Source organism: Ranitomeya imitator, chromosome 1 (assembly GCF_032444005.1).
Source record: "Ranitomeya imitator isolate aRanImi1 chromosome 1, aRanImi1.pri, whole genome shotgun sequence".
Classification (NCBI taxonomy): Eukaryota; Metazoa; Chordata; class Amphibia; order Anura; family Dendrobatidae; genus Ranitomeya; species Ranitomeya imitator.
Genome location: NC_091282.1, coordinates 715,457,110 through 715,473,372, shown reverse-complemented (window position 1 = coordinate 715,473,372; position 16,263 = coordinate 715,457,110). Strand labels below are relative to the sequence as shown.

Here is a 16,263-nt window from a genome sequence, read left to right as displayed (position 1 = left end):
CAGAACCCCAGGTTCAGAAAAGCCCTAAGGCTAGGGTCACATTGCGTTAGTGCAATCTGTTTAGCGCTAGCGCTAGCAGATTGCGCTAACGCAATGTTTTTACCGGGGCCGCGTTCCGGGGTCGCGGTAACGTCCCCGCTCTCGCAGATCCCCGATCTGCGAAAGCGGGGAACGGACCGCGGGCACGCCTCGGACGCTGCAAGCAGCATCCGCGGCGTGCCACAAAACACCGGCGCGTCGCTAGCGCGTGCCGAACATGGCACGCGCTAGTGCTGCGTGTTCCCATTGCCGTGAATGGGCGCGCTAACGGACGCGTTGCACGGCGTTAATTTCGCCGTGCAACGCTGTCCGTTAGCGCGTTCCCATTAACGCAATGGGAACCTAGCCTAAAACAAATTCCAGAAAATAAAGCGTAAACAAACGTAATTTAACATGTAAAATCAAAAGTGGTAACTGGGGGGGAGTTGTGCAAATGCCAGACACAACCCTGAGAAGAGCGTATGAATAAATAATGCAGAATGCTGATCCTTCTCAGCCAGGATAAGGCTCAACCAAATAAATGAGTTTATAAAGGGAAAATGTGGTTTTAGAATGGGCACTGACATGCAGAGACCAGGTTTTTAAAAAACAGCGTTTTATCATTTAGATCTCGTTCTGGTTTCTTCATCGTGCATAATAAAATGACAACTTTATAAAGGTGAATCACCATGAGGTAGTAATCACTTGATATAGTGGATTAATGATCTACAGCTTTGTGCATGAATAATGTATGAAGAATATATAGCATACAATGCCTTCGAAAAAGTATTCATACACAATGAGCTTTTCTACATTTATCACATTTCACCCACAAACTTATATGTATTTTCTTAGGATTTTATGTGATATTCCAACACAAAGTAGCGAGTATTTGTGAAGTGTCAAGGAAATTATGCATGCTTTTCTAATTGTTTTAAAAATAGGACCACATTTTGCTTCAATTACTGCTGCAAATCTTTTGAGGATGAAATTTTTACCCATTCTTCTTTGCAACTAGCTCTAGTTCAGTGAGATTGGATGGAGGCATCTGTGAACAACAATTTTCAAGTCTTGCCACAGATTCTCAATGGATTTAGGTCTAGACTGTGACCGAGCCATTCAACCACATGAATATACTTTGATTTAAACCATTCCATTGTAGCTCCTGCAGTATGGTTAGGGTCATTGTCCTGCTGTAAGGTGTACGTAATTCCCCTTCTCAGGTATTTTGCAGCCTCTAACAAGTTTTCCTCCAGGATTGCCCTATATTGAGCTCCATCCATTCTTACCAGCTTCTACGGTATGTCCCTGCTGAAGAAAAGCATCCCTGCAGCATGATGTTGCTACCACCATGTCTGATGGTGGGGATAGTGTTTTCAATGTGATGTACACAATAACCAAAGGAACTATTTGCTGCCACCTCCAAACATTTATACTGGGTGATTGGATGCCTGCTTGGCTTTAGGGGTTCAGTTTAAAGAGCAAGAGGAACAGAGTTATTAAACATTATATATTTAATGCGGAAAGATAGGCAGCGTTAATAAAAAAAAATGTACAAAGATGATGCAAAATGTGAACAAAACAATTTGGTTAAAACAATCACATGAAATAAAAAGGATAATGAAAAAGTACTAAACATGTGTTACTTAAATACTCAGAGTTTAGCGAAGAGAAGCACTCCATAGCGCAACCGACAGGGTATTGTATCTTCCAGAACTGAAAAAGACCAAAAAACACAAACTCTTTTTTTGTATTAGATTATGGTTACGCCCACATACCTCCCCTTTGGTGACCTTATATGGGGCTGGTCATGGTATGTGCTAGGTCTTTTAGAAGATAATTACATCTCCCATCTTTTAGGATATCTTCAACCCTGGAGGTCCCAGGTGGGAACTATTGTAATGTTTCCTATCACGATTTTACCTTTTTGGAGATGAAACATGGCATGGATAGCATCATCCATCTGCCGATATAAAGTTGGAGCTGTTAAGCCAGTCTTATGGTGTTGTGAGTGCATGTTTTATGTTCGTCCCTTCGCTACAACGCCAAAAATATATCTCCCATAAATATCGCAAAGATGCATACCTCAATATTTATCACTGACAACTGGCTCCCGAGAGTCTGGGATAATTCCTTTTAACAGAGGATGCACCTGTACTTCCCTGCCACTAATTACACTAATCACAGACTTGTTGGCTGGTTCTCATCAGATACCTTGTTGTAATTACCTTTTCATGGCAGGGGGTCCTACTTCAAGTCAACTGCTTCTCACTTCCCCAGTTATAATTAATCCCATATGTCCAATATGAGGGTGATATGTCCTCTCTCTGGAGATGTCTTTATGGATTTTGCAATTTTATTAAGACGTAAATTGCAACAATGCTTGTTTTTTACCACTACTTTGCAGTTTTATCCATTTGTCAAGATGAGACAACCCCTTTCATTTCACATTCCATGATCCCATCACTAATTGCACTTTAAAGATATTGTCTACCTCTTTTTTTATATTTTACAAATATAAAATATTATAAAATAACATCAGGGGTAAACACCCCTTTAACTATGATTGTATTTGGCTTTCCTTAGTTATAATGGTCCATAGCAGCTGTTTTTCTTGCTGGCAGTTACACCCATGATGTGGTTCCTGTTAGTTACACCTATGGTCCACATCACTGTTATTCTGTTAATATAGAAAAATGTCTCCCGTGATGTAGACCTTTTTCTGAGTAGTAATTTTCTGCAGTGGCAATCAATGTTGTATGGGCACTGTTATGATACATGTGTGTGGTTATATCAACTATATTGTGTAGGCTTGAGCTAAATTTTGAAGGTCACTGCTGTGACTGACTGTCAAAACCTCTATTGTAGAAAATCGAAAAAAAGAGGGCTCGCATGTCCAAAATGTTCGGTGCTCAGAAGGAAAAATGTAAATATTCAAATAACTATAACCTTTGGCACAATATATGTACAAAAGAAAAATTATTATTTTGCAAATGAGTTTATTAATACAGGAGACTAGTGGAATAGTAACCAATGTTTTGGCTGTTTTGCCTTTATCAAAGTGATATAATAATAATAATAATAATAATAATAATAATAATAATAATAATAATAATAATATCTACAATCAAAGAATTATCGATATGCAATGAGAAAATATCATAAGAAAAACATCATTGGAAATTACAAAAATGTGAATGTAAACTAAGTGTGATGGTATCCATACATTCATAAATAAAAAAATCAGTTTGAAAATGGCCCCAGCCGCTCCTGCGCAGTAGCAGCTATCGGCGACCTGATAGCTGCTACTGCGCAGGTGTCGTTGGCCTCATCTTGCTAGAGCAAAAAAAATAAAATAATATTGGAGGAGGCAATTTTTTTTAATCTCTAGCAAGATGGTGCCGCCTTACAGTAGCAGCTATCGGATCGCCAATTGCTGCTACTGCGCAGGCGTGGCCGGGGCCATTTTTCAAACAGCAGAAAGTGACTTTTTTTTCCATTATGTAATATGTAAGATATGTAATATTCATTATGTAATATATGGTTCAGGTCAGTGAGGCATCAGTGTTCGTCAGAAGTCATACTGATGGATACCTAATCAGAGCACCACATGAAGACCCCCCCTTCCCAACAGGCCGCCCAGAGCACGGGCATATCATTAACTCAAAACTGAAAATAAAGATTAAAAAACAACCACAACACAGATTTCATTAACCAATCATTTAAATCAGTATAACGGTGCCGACCTGACACTGTATGTAGGTTACTGTGCACAATCCTGCTGACATGTTCCCTTTTATAGCAATCTTCTTAATATTTCAGAGGTTCTCCTTCTGGAGTGAGGCGACAGTCATATGAAATGTACATGTATAGATCTGTGCATATCATAATGTATATAAATGATAATTATTATTTGTTTAAAGAGCATTGATATTTTTTTTAATTTTATCACGATTAGCTTATGTTCACAGGTTTGTAATTTCCAATGATGTTTTTGTTATATTTTCTCAATATGTAATTCTTTGACTGTACATACTGTAGATAAACCTTGATAAAGACAAAGCAGCCGAAATGTTGGTTACTATTCCTCTGGTCGCCTGTATTAATAAACTAACTTGAAAAATACTTATTTATCTCTTAAACATATATTGTGCCGAAGGTTATAGTTATTTGCACTGTCAAAACCTGATTCTAGATTCTAGAATCATAGAATGGTAGAGTTGGAAGGGACCTCCTGGGTCATCTAGTCCAACTCCCTGCTCAAAGCAGGATTCAATAAATCATCCCAAAAAAAGATGTCTGTCCAGTGTCTGTTTGAAGACTTCCATTGAAGGAGAACTCACCACTACCTCTCTGGGCAGCCTGTTCCACTCATTGATCACTCTGTCAAGAAGTTTTTCCTAATATCTAATCTGTGTCTCCTCCCATTCAGTTTCAACCCATTGCTTCTAGTCTTTCCTTGTGCAAATGAGAAAAAAAGATGATCCTTTTACAATGTGACAGCCCTTGAGATATTTGTAAACCACTATTAAGTCTCCTCTGTCTTCTTTTTTGCAAGCTAAACATTCCCAAATCCTGTAAACGTTCCTCATAGGACATGGTTTGCAGACTGGTCACCATTCTGGTCACTCTTCCCTGAACTTGCTCCAGTTTGTTGATGTCTTTTTTAAAATTTGCCCAAAACTGGACACAGTATTCCAGATGAGGTCTGACCAAAGAGGAGTAGTAGAGGACAATAATGATCTAGACTGTATGCTTCTGTTAATACATCCCATAATTGTATTCGCCTTTTTTCTGCTGCATCACACTGTTGACTCATGTTCAGTCTGTGATCTGTTAGTGTACGCAAGTCTTTTTCACATGTGCTGTTGCTTAGCCCTATTCCTCCCATTCTGTATGTGCTTTTTTCATTTTTATTGCCCAGATGTAGTACCTTGCATTTTTCACTGTTAAAAATCATTCTGTTAGTTGCTTGTTGTGAATTCTGTGGCAGAGCTCCCTCCTGTGGTCACAAGTGGTACTTCGGCTGGTTCTCTCTGTGAGCTTCCGTTGGTGGAGGAAAGTGGTACTGCGGCTTCTGAGTTTCCTTCCTCAGGTGATGTGGTGAAGTTGTTAGGTGCTGCTCTATTTAACTCCACCTAGTGCTTTGATCCTGGCCTCCAGTCTATGTTCTAGTATTGGACCTGTTTCCTCCTGGATCGTTCCTGTGGCCTTCTGCTCTGCATAGCTAAGTTCCTCTTTGCTATTTGTTTGCTGTTTTTTTTTCTGTCCAGCTTGTCAATTTGTTTTTTTCTGCTTGCTGGAAGCTCTGGGACGCAGAGGGTGTACCTCCGTGCCGTTAGTTCGGTACGGAGGGTCTTTTTGCCCCCTTTGCGTGGTTTTTGTAGGGTTTTGTGTTGACCGCAAAGTTACCTTTCCTATCCTCGCTCTGTTCAGAAAGTTGGGCCTCACTTTGCTAAATCTATTTCATCTCTACGTTTGTCTTTTCATCTTAACTCACAGTCATTATATGTGGGGGCTGCCTTTTCCTTTGGGGTATTTCTCTGAGGCAAGGTAGGCTTATTTTCTATCTTCAGGCTAGCTAGTTTCTCAGGCCGTGCCGAGTTGCATAGGGAGCGTTAGGCGCAATCCACGGCTGCCTTTAGTGTGGTTGGAGAGGATTAGGGATTGCGGTCAACAAGGTTCCCACGTCTCAGAGCTCATTCTTGTTTTTTGGGTTATTGCCAGGTCACTGTATGTGCGCTGACCTCTATGTCCATTGTGGTACTGAATTACCTTTCATAACAGTTGCTGCCCACTGCTCCAGGATTTCAGGATTTCCCTCAATTGCCAGATCAAGCGGAAAGGAATTTCAGCTCTATGATTATTCCTCACACACATGTTTGAAATACATGGTTACCTAGAGGCTCTTCTAGGTCTTGAATGTCTCAAACTGCCTGTCACGCCTCTATTGTTGGGTGTCCAGAGACCCCATGTACCTAACGCTAGGGGTGCCCTAGCTCACCCTGTTCCCAGGATTACTTCTGATGGTGAAGATGCTGGGGCCATGTACCTTGCCTTAGCTCCTGAATCTGCCCTCAGTCTGTACCCTTCCCTACCCAAGGAAGAGGGAAGTAGTAGTGTACCGTAATACACAAGCCAGACTAATAAATACAAATCATGCAAATATACTCACACAAACAACAGAGGTAAACATTGAGGAGTGGAGGATGTGGTAAAACCAAAGTAGGTGAAGGAGGGAAATTAGCGCACACCCAAAACCTAGCAAAACCTCTACCTCAGGGGAAATGTGGGCAACATTTCCATCTTCTTACAATTTCAGGTGTGGCTGCCATGGTGATGTCCCCTGACACATGCTCTTCTCATAATTATAGTAATGTATATTTTACAATGTCCACAATTTATATTATGAAGCTTGTCAACATATAAAGACTACTGTTAGAACATTCGGCTTGTCTGTCCCACTAACACATGACAGCAGATATTGATGTGTCTATTTTGGACATCTGATTAAGTGTCAGTCAGGAATGTGCACACACTCCCAGAATTAAGGAAGCAGCAGAATGTAAAGAATCTGAAGCAGAGTCGAGAAAGCCACAATGAGACGGCTGCACTACTTACTTGTAGTAATGTATAACAAGCAAAAATATAGGACACCATTAATTCAAATTGTGTGCTATATGTTGTTCACCAGATCAGCAAGGGTGAAAGGATACTAGTAAATAGATATGAGAAGTAAACCCTGGACATGTTAATAGTTTAGTTAAATGCCAAACATAAAGTGCCAGTGCTATTGCATTTCATAGGAATTAATATTACTGGGGAGGATGGAAATCAACTAGAATAAATTGAAATTGTAAAGGACAAACCTTATTCTAGTAGTAAAACACAGATCCCCACCAGCCCACCAAGGAAGCCCACGCGAAACGTGCGTTGGGGCTGGATGACTGACCCTTCCGAGTGGGACATTATGGGTGAGAACCTGGACTGATGTGATAGAATATTTTTTTAAATAGGCATGGACTTTCTGGTGGGGATTTGTGTTTTACTACTAGTATAAGGTTTGTACTTTACAATTTCAATTTATTCTAATAGATTTCCATCCTCCCAAGTAATATTAAGTCCTAAGAAATGCATTAGCACTGGCACTTTATGTTTGGCATTTATCTATACTAGTACCATGTCCAGGGTTTACTTCCCATATCCACTTTACTAGTTATATGGATGTGTTGGTTTTTTTTCTGTTCCCACTGAGCCTTTCATTTCATCTCATTCTCATATATAAGAATATTTAAACTATAGACCTGTTCTTGTATGTGTATCTTTAATACAATTTGTTATAATTTTTATAGGACTATTTCTCCTTTTTTTGTTGTCCTGCTTAGTATTTATGGAGTGTCCTTGAACAGCGCCTATTATACCCTTTGGGTTATGGCTTTGATTTGATGACCTGTGTTGTTATGGTTTCTGCTTTAGTATTATTGTTTTCAAGTCTGTTATTCATGACTACACCTAAGGATAGGGTTAGACAGTGGTATATTCAATCAGAAGACACAAAAGAGAATAGTAAAACCAAAAACACTCAGTTTGAAAAAATGTTGCAGTAATCCGCAAGTGCTAGTAAAAGATGTAAAAAACAGGGTATTTGGTTGATACGTTTTTTGCAAAAAATGTATACTAAGCTGCTCTACCAATCTTCACGGTATACCCTTATCAGAGCAGTCCTAACTAATGTATGCAATCCCTATCTGATGTATTTATTTTATTGGTAGAGCAGCTTAGTGCTTACTAGCACTTGCGGATTACTGCAACATTTTTTCAAACTGAGTGTTTTTGGTTTCACTATTCTCTTTTGTGTCTTCAGGTTTCTTGGTGGTGTGTGAACATGATCATACAGACTTGTTCACTGTGCAAGTAGCCCATGTGTTCCTGGTATATTCAATCATCCTAGAGAATCTGGCCAATTATGCAAATGATTAGAGTTAGATCAGAGTGTGAGCAAGGTGTGATCCGATTTTCTTGGATGAGAGAATCAGAGCACACTGTGAAGAGAAATGGAGAAAATTTACACATTTTCTCCATTGTGTCAGTGCTCGAATATCGGACTGTACTCAAATGTCATCCAATTTTTTTTCTTTGGACAGCTCGATCCAAGGAAAAAATTAGTCATATATGCAGCCCCATCAAATCACATTGGTTCGAGTGCAATCCAATGATGTGAGATCACACTTGGTCAGGAAATGGTCATGGTGTGAGCGAGCCCTTTGGACATGTCTTTAATATAGTAGTCCTAGATCTGTCTTTTAAAAAAGCACTCCCACTAACATTTTTATTCTGTGTGTATATGGGTGTAATGTAGTATGAGTGTGTTAATATATTCGCCTACCGCTGCTCTCTCCGGTGTCCAGCAACTATCTTCTGCTCTTCTCAGTGACATCACTGGAAATAAGACCTGCTGGCCCGTCCTACACTCTGTGTGAGCCTGAAGTCGCTGTTACAGTGAGAGCCTATAGAGCCTCGTTCTGATGCTCCATAGATTTATATTGTAAGGCTATGTGCACATGTTCAGGATTTCTTGCAGAAATTTCCTGAGCAAAACAGGACATTTTCTGCAAGAAATCCGCATGCGTTTTTTGCGCGTTTTTCTTGCATTTTTGGTGCTTTGTTTTGCAGATTTTTCTGGAGGTTTCCAATGCAATAATATAGTGGGTAATCCGCAAAAAATTCATTTGCGGAAAAAATGCATCATGTGCACAAAAATTGCGGAATGCATTCTAAATGATGGGATGCATAATGTATGCGATTTTTATTGCGTTTTTATTGCGAAAAAATGTGAAAAAAAATGAGAAAAATCTGCAATGTGTGCACACAGCCTAAAAGTCACTCCAGGGTCACATAGAGCGCAGCATTCTGGGATAGTCTAACTGACCGGACATTCAGCGTCTCCCACTCACACACCACCTCCTCACCTCGCCCCCTATCTGTCGGAGTCCCGCAAGGTTCAGTTCTAGTGCCCCTGCTCTTCTCCATTTACACCTTTGGCCTGGGACAGCTCATAGAATCTCACGGCTTTCAGTATCACCTCTATACTGATGACACACAGATCTACATCTCTGGACCAGATATCACCACCCTACTAACCAGAATCCCTCAATGTCTGTCCACTATTTCATGTTTCTTCTCCGCTAGATTTCTAAAACTTAACATGGACAAAACAGAATTCATCATCTTTCCCCCATCTCACATGACCTCCCCAACAAACCTATCCATTACAGTAAACGGCTGCCCACTCTCCCCAGTCCCACAAGCCCGCTGTCTTGGGGTAATCCTTGACACTGATCTTTCCTTCAAACCACATATTCAAACCTTGTCCACTTCCTGCCGCCTCCAACTCAAAAATATTTCACAGATCCATTCATTCCTCAACCACGAATCTGCAAAAACCCTAGTCCATGCCCTTATCATCTCCCGCCTCGACTACTGTAACCTGCTGCTCTGTGGCCTCCCCTCTAACACTCTTGCACCCTTCCAATCTATTCTAAACTCTGCCTGTCCCCACGCTATTCCGCGGCCTCTCCCCTCTGCCAATCCCTGCACTGGCTCCCCATCACCCAGAGACTCCAGTACAAAAGCCTAACCATGACATACAAAGCCATCCACAACCTGTCTCCTCCATACATCTGTGACCTCGTCTCCCAGTACTTTCCTGCACGCAACCTCCGATCCTCACAAGATCTCCTTCTCTACTCCCCTCTTATCGCCTCTTCCCACAATCGCATACAAGATTTCTCTTGTGCATCTCCCCTACTCTGGAACTCTCTACCACAACATATCAGACTCTCGCCTACCATCGAAAACTTCAAAAAGAACCTGAAGACCCACCTCTTCCGACAAGCCTACAACCTGCAGTAACCACCGATTGACCAAACCGCTGCACGACCAGCTCTCACCCATCCCTTGTAGATTGTGAGCCTTCGCGGGCAGGGTCCTCTCTCCTCCTGTACCAGTTGTGACTTGTATTGTTCAAGATTATTGTACTTGTTTTATTATGCATACCCCTCCTCACATGTAAAGCTCCATGGAATAAAGGGCGCTATAATAATAAATAATAATAATAGTCTGAAAAGTGGTGACGTCATTCAGGAGAGCAGAAGAAAGGTGCTGGACACCAGAGAAAGAACAGCAGTAGGTGAGTATATTAACACACTCATACTACATTACATCCCCATACATGCAAATTTAAACAATATAAATGTTAGTCGGAGAGTTACTTTAAGTTTTGTTGTTGTTTTTTTAATTTAACAAAATGGCTCCTGAGTAATATTCACGAGATTTTCCAGTGATCTCAGAATACAGGATTTAGCAGCTGATTGCGTCCTCACACACAATGCAAAGCTAATCAGACTTTGACTGGTCAGAGCCTTCATTGTAGCTCCAACCTCATTCGGACATAAGTTGACTCTTCAGAGTCATTCACTCCCAAACAGGAGTCACTAAAAATGAAAACATTTTGATATTAAAGATTTGTCACTTTTTTTTGCATAGTTACATCCCCTAGTGAAATAAACCCAATGTAAGGTGAAAATATAATTATATTAGTGGGGAATGTGCCCACCTTCTCGGGGGGGGGGAGGAGGGGGGTTGCGTAACCCGTGTAAAGACCTGTGGAATAATGATCTGTCATCTCCTGCTGCTTTCCTGTGCACTGCATTTTCTTCTATAGTACTTTATATGTATTCCACTGTTAACATAGTAACATAGTAACATAGTAAGGCCGAAAAAATACATTTGTCCATCCAGTTCAGCCTATATTCCATCATAATAAATAAATACCCAGATCTACGTCCTTCTACAGAACCTAATAATTGTATGATACAATATTGTTCTGCTCCAGGAAGACATCCAGGCCTCTCTTGAACCCCTCGACTGAGTTCGCCATCACCACCTCCTCAGGCAAGCAATTCCAGATTCTCACTGCCCTAACAGTAAAGAATCCTCTTCTATGTTGGTGGAAAAACCTTCTCTCCTCCAGACGCAAAGAATGCCCCCTTGTGCCCGTCACCTTCCTTGGTATAAACAGATCCTCAGCGAGATATTTGTATTGTCCCCTTATATACTTATACATGGTTATTAGATCGCCCCTCAGTCGTCTTTTTTCTAGACTAAATAATCCTAATTTCGCTAATCTATCTGGGTATTGTAGTTCTCCCATCCCCTTTATTAATTTTGTTGCCCTCCTTTGTACTCTCTCTAGTTCCATTATATCCTTCCTGAGCACCGGTGCCCAAAACTGGACACAGTACTCCATGTGCGGTCTAACTAGGGATTTGTACAGAGGCAGTATAATGCTCTCATCATGTGTATCCAGACCTCTTTTAATGCACCCCATGATCCTGTTTGCCTTGGCAGCTGCTGCCTGGCACTGGCTGCTCCAGGTAAGTTTATCATTAACTAGGATCCCCAAGTCCTTCTCCCTGTCAGATTTACCCAGTGGTTTCCCGTTCAGTGTGTAATGGTGATATTGATTCCCTCTTCCCATGTGTATAACCTTACATTTATCATTGTTAAACCTCATCTGCCACCTTTCAGCCCAAGTTTCCAACTTATCCAGATCCATCTGTAGCAGAATACTATCTTCTCTTGTATTAACTGCTTTACATAGTTTTGTATCATCTGCAAATATCGATATTTTACTGTGTAAACCTTCTACCAGATCATTAATGAATATGTTGAAGAGAACAGGTCCCAATACTGACCCCTGCGGTACCCCACTGGTCACAGCGACCCAGTTAGAGACTATACCATTTATAACCACCCTCTGCTTTCTATCACTAAGCCAGTTACTAACCCATTTAAACACATTTTCCCCCAGACCAAGCATTCTCATTTTGTGTACCAACCTCTTGTGCGGCACGGTATCAAACGCTTTGGAAAAATCGAGATATACCACGTCCAATGACTCACCGTGGTCCAGCCTATAGCTTACCTCTTCATAAAAACTGATTAGATTGGTTTGACAGGAGCGATTTCTCATAAACCCATGCTGATATGGAGTTAAACAGTTATTCTCATTGAGATAATCCAGAATAACATCCCTCAGAAACCCTTCAAATATTTTACCAACAATAGAGGTTAGACTTACTGGCCTATAATTTCCAGGTTCACTTTTAGAGCCCTTTTTGAATATTGGCACCACATTTGCTATGCGCCAGTCCTGCGGAACAGACCCTGTCGCTATAGAGTCACTAAAAATAAGAAATAATGGTTTATCTATTACATTACTTAGTTCTCTTAGTACTCGTGGGTGTATGCCATCCGGACCCGGAGATTTATCTATTTTAATCTTATTTAGCCGGTTTTGCACCTCTTCTTGGGTTAGATTGGTGACCCTTAATATAGGGTTTTCATTGTTTCTTGGGATTTCACCTAGCATTTCATTTTCCACCGTGAATACCGTGGAGAAGAAGGTGTTTAATATGTTAGCTTTTTCCTCGTCATCTACAACCATTCTTTTCTCACTATTTTTTAAGGGGCCTACATTTTCAGTTTTCAGTTTTTGTTGAAACTGTTGTTTCTTTATGTTCCTGATTGTGGGTAGATTTTGAGGATGTCAGATGTTTTCAGCTGATTCATCATTTGAAACTGGATAAAAAGTTGCATATCTTTTAAACAAATAGGTTCCAGTTACGCCTGGAGTAATTTGTTTATGTACATCTGATTTTTTTTTTAATCAAATATTTCAATAAAATGTCATAAAAAAGGACAAAAATAAATAGAATCAGAGCAAAATTAGAGTGGCAACTTCAATGAATGCTACAAAACTAAACAAGGAATATTGTTCATTACATTAATAAATATTCGACTTTGTGAATTATTTAATTATTAAACCTTTTTGTTCAATAGGATGATGAAGTTGTCCTTCAGTGTGTCGCCAACATCCATAAGGAGCAGAGGAAGTTCTGCTTGGCAGCTGAGGGACTTGGGAATCGACTTTGCTTCCTGGAACCAACTTCAGAAGCCAAAGTAAGATTTGCCTCAATCTGTCTTATCTTAAGGAATACCACTGGCGGTACTGTAATATTCTTTCAGCAATTACTCGAAAGTAAATATTCTGACTTAATAGGTTAAGGTTAGGGAAATATAATTTTGTAATGAATGTTGTAACATAATTTTGGGCTCGCTATCTGTTCCCTCAGAAACTCCCTTAAGCTTAGATGCTATCGTCTCATAAACTTCTCAACCTCCATCATGACCTGAAATCTGTAGGGAGTTTTAGCATTTTAGGAGTTGTTCAACAAGAAGTGGGGAAATCTGAGGTTGGAGACTACTGACATAGTTGCGCCTGTATATATATATTTTTTTAAGATATGGGATTGCATCTTTTTAACACATGTAAGCTTATTTAAAGAAGCATTCCCATTAAACTTTTTATTGGCTAAACCTATATAAATCTGTGTATAGTATAGTTTAGGTGCATTAATATACTCACTAATCACTGTCTTTCCCAGTTTTCGGGTCCGATCCAGAACTCTACTGAGTCGCATGATTCTGACTAGCCGACTAACACTGTGCTCGGTGTATGAGTTGGAAATCGCCTTTACAGTGTAAACGTATGGAGTGTCAAAATGAGGCTTCAATAGATAACACTGTGAAAGTGACTTCTGGCTAACACATAGAAGCAGTGTGCGAGGCAGCAAGTCGGAATAGCCACCATGGACTCAGAAGAGGACCTGAGAGGTGATGGAAATTGGGCAAGATGCTGATCAGTGACCATATTAATGCATCGACACTACACTACATACACATTTACAAAGGATTAGTTGATAAACATTTTTATGGGGGTGCTTCTCTAAAATGGTAAACTCCATATTAGACGTCCAGTGGCTATAGACATTAGTGAGCACATATAAAATGTAGCATCTGCATGATAAACTTTCACAGTTCTGGTAGTCAGTCTAATGTGCTCTTTCTTTGCATAGCTAGATTTTAGGACATGAAAAAGGTGATGAGCTAAAGCATATTCAAACAGATATTTATGCAGAGCCATTCAACTGTGTTTTTTTCAACGGTGTAACCAAGAAAAGATGTTCAAGAACTGTAATGGAGCTCCTTGATTTCAGTTGTTTAGTGCATTTAAAGATGCAGGAAAAAGGTCACGAATTAACGCAATACAGATCTCCTAAGTAACAAAGTCAAATGCACACATCAAGATATTATCAAGCGACAAATACAAAGCGAGAGAAAAAAAGTATCAAGATATACATACATGCAAGCCATACGAAAATGTAATGAAGAAATACAGAAACACAAACAAGCGATATGCTGAGCTTCCATTATCTGAAGGAGCCTGCATTGGATATCACAACACTGAGAATTTTTATCTTAGTGCTGGCTCCTGGACTCACGGTTGATAATCCAGATGAGCTTAAAGGGGTATTCCCATCTCCAAGATCCAATTACAATATGTAGTAGGTGTAATAATAATAAAATTAGCAAATACCTCCTATTACAAATGTAGTATAGTTATTTTATTGCAGGACCTTTAGGTGTCCATGGTTATGTCCACTGATGAGGTGACAGTTAGTTAGTTAGCTGTTAGTGGTCGTAACCATGGACACCTAAGGTCCTGCAATGCTTGCACATGAGGAGAGAGACATTAAGAATCAGAAAAATTATACTACATTTGTACAGTAATTGGGGGTATTTTCTATTATTATTGTTATACTTACTACATTATTATTATTATTTATTTATATAGCACCATTAATGCCATGGTGCTGTACATGAGAAGGGGTTACATACAGGGTTATACAGTGGGGCAAAAAAGTATTTAGTCAGTCAGCAATAGTGCAAGTTCCACCACTTAAAAAGATGAGAGGCGTCTGTAATTTACATCATAGGTAGACCTCAACTATGGGAGACAAACTGAGAGAAAAAAATCCAGAAAATCACATTGTCTGTTTTTTTAACATTTTATTTGCATATTATGGTGGAAAATAAGTATTTGGTCAGAAACAAAATTTCATCTCAATACTTTGTAATATATCCTTTGTTGGCAATGACAGAGGTCAAACGTTTTCTGTAAGTCTTCACAAGGTTGCCACACACTGTTGTTGGTATGTTGGCCCATTCCTCCATGCAGATCTCCTCTAGAGCAGTGATGTTTTTGGCTTTTCACTTGGCAACACGGACTTTCAACTCCCTCCAAAGGTTTTCTATAGGGTTGAGATCTGGAGACTGGCTAGGCCACTCCAGGACCTTGAAATGCTTCTTACGAAGCCACTCCTTCGTTGCCCTGGCGGTGTGCTTTGGATCATTGTCATGTTGAAAGACCCAGCCACGTTTCATCTTCAATGCCCTTGCTGATGGAAGGAGGTTTGCACTCAAAATCTCACGATACATGGCCCCATTCATTCTTTCATGTACCTGGATCAGTCGTCCTGGCCCCTTTGCAGAGAAACAGCCCCAAATCATGATGTTTCCACCACCATGCTTTACAGTAGGTATGGTGTTTGATGGATGCAACTCAGTATTCTTTTTCCTCCAAACACGACAAGTTGTGTTTCTACCAAACAGTTCCAGTTTGGTTTCATCAGACCATAGGACATTCTCCCAAAACTCCTCTGGATCATCCAAATGCTCTCTAGCAAACTTCAGATGGGCCCGAACATGTACTGGCTTAAGCAGTGGGACACGTCTGGCACTGCAGGATCTGAGTCCATGGTGGCGTAGTGTGTTACTTATGGTAGGCCTTGTTACATTGGTCCCAGCTCTCTGCAGTTCATTCACTAGGTCCACCCGCGTGGTTCTGGGATTTTTGCTCACCGTTTTTGTGATCATTCTGACCCCACGGGGTGGGATTTTGCGTGGAGCCCCAGATCGAGGGAGATTATCAGTGGTCTTGTATGTCTTCCATTTTCTAATTATTGCTCCCACTGTTGATTTCTTCACTCCAAGCTGGTTGGCTATTGCAGATTCAGTCTTCCCAGCCTGGTGCAGGGCTACAATTTTGTTTCTGGTGTCCTTTGACAGCTCTTTGGTCTTCACCATAGTGGAGTTTGGAGTCAGACTGTTTGAGGGTGTGCACAGGTGTCTTTTTATACTGATAACAACTTTAAACAGGTGCCATTACTACAGGTAATGAGTGGAGGAAAGAGGAGACTCTTAAAGAAGAAGTTACAGGTCTGTGAGGGCCAGAAATCTTGATTGTTTGTTTCTGACCAAATACTTATTTTCCACCATAAT

General features: G+C 40.3%; 1 protein-coding gene across 1 annotated transcript in view; it reads left to right on the top strand.

Moving 5' to 3' along the window:
* Positions 1 to 16,263, top strand: part of RYR3 (ryanodine receptor 3) — an 886,248-nt gene that overhangs the window by 172,285 nt on the left and 697,700 nt on the right. Inside the window, exon 2 of the mRNA XM_069732389.1 lies at positions 12,922 to 13,041. Within this exon, the coding sequence (XP_069588490.1) occupies positions 12,922 to 13,041 (120 nt within the window). The remainder of the gene's footprint in view (positions 1 to 12,921; positions 13,042 to 16,263) is intronic.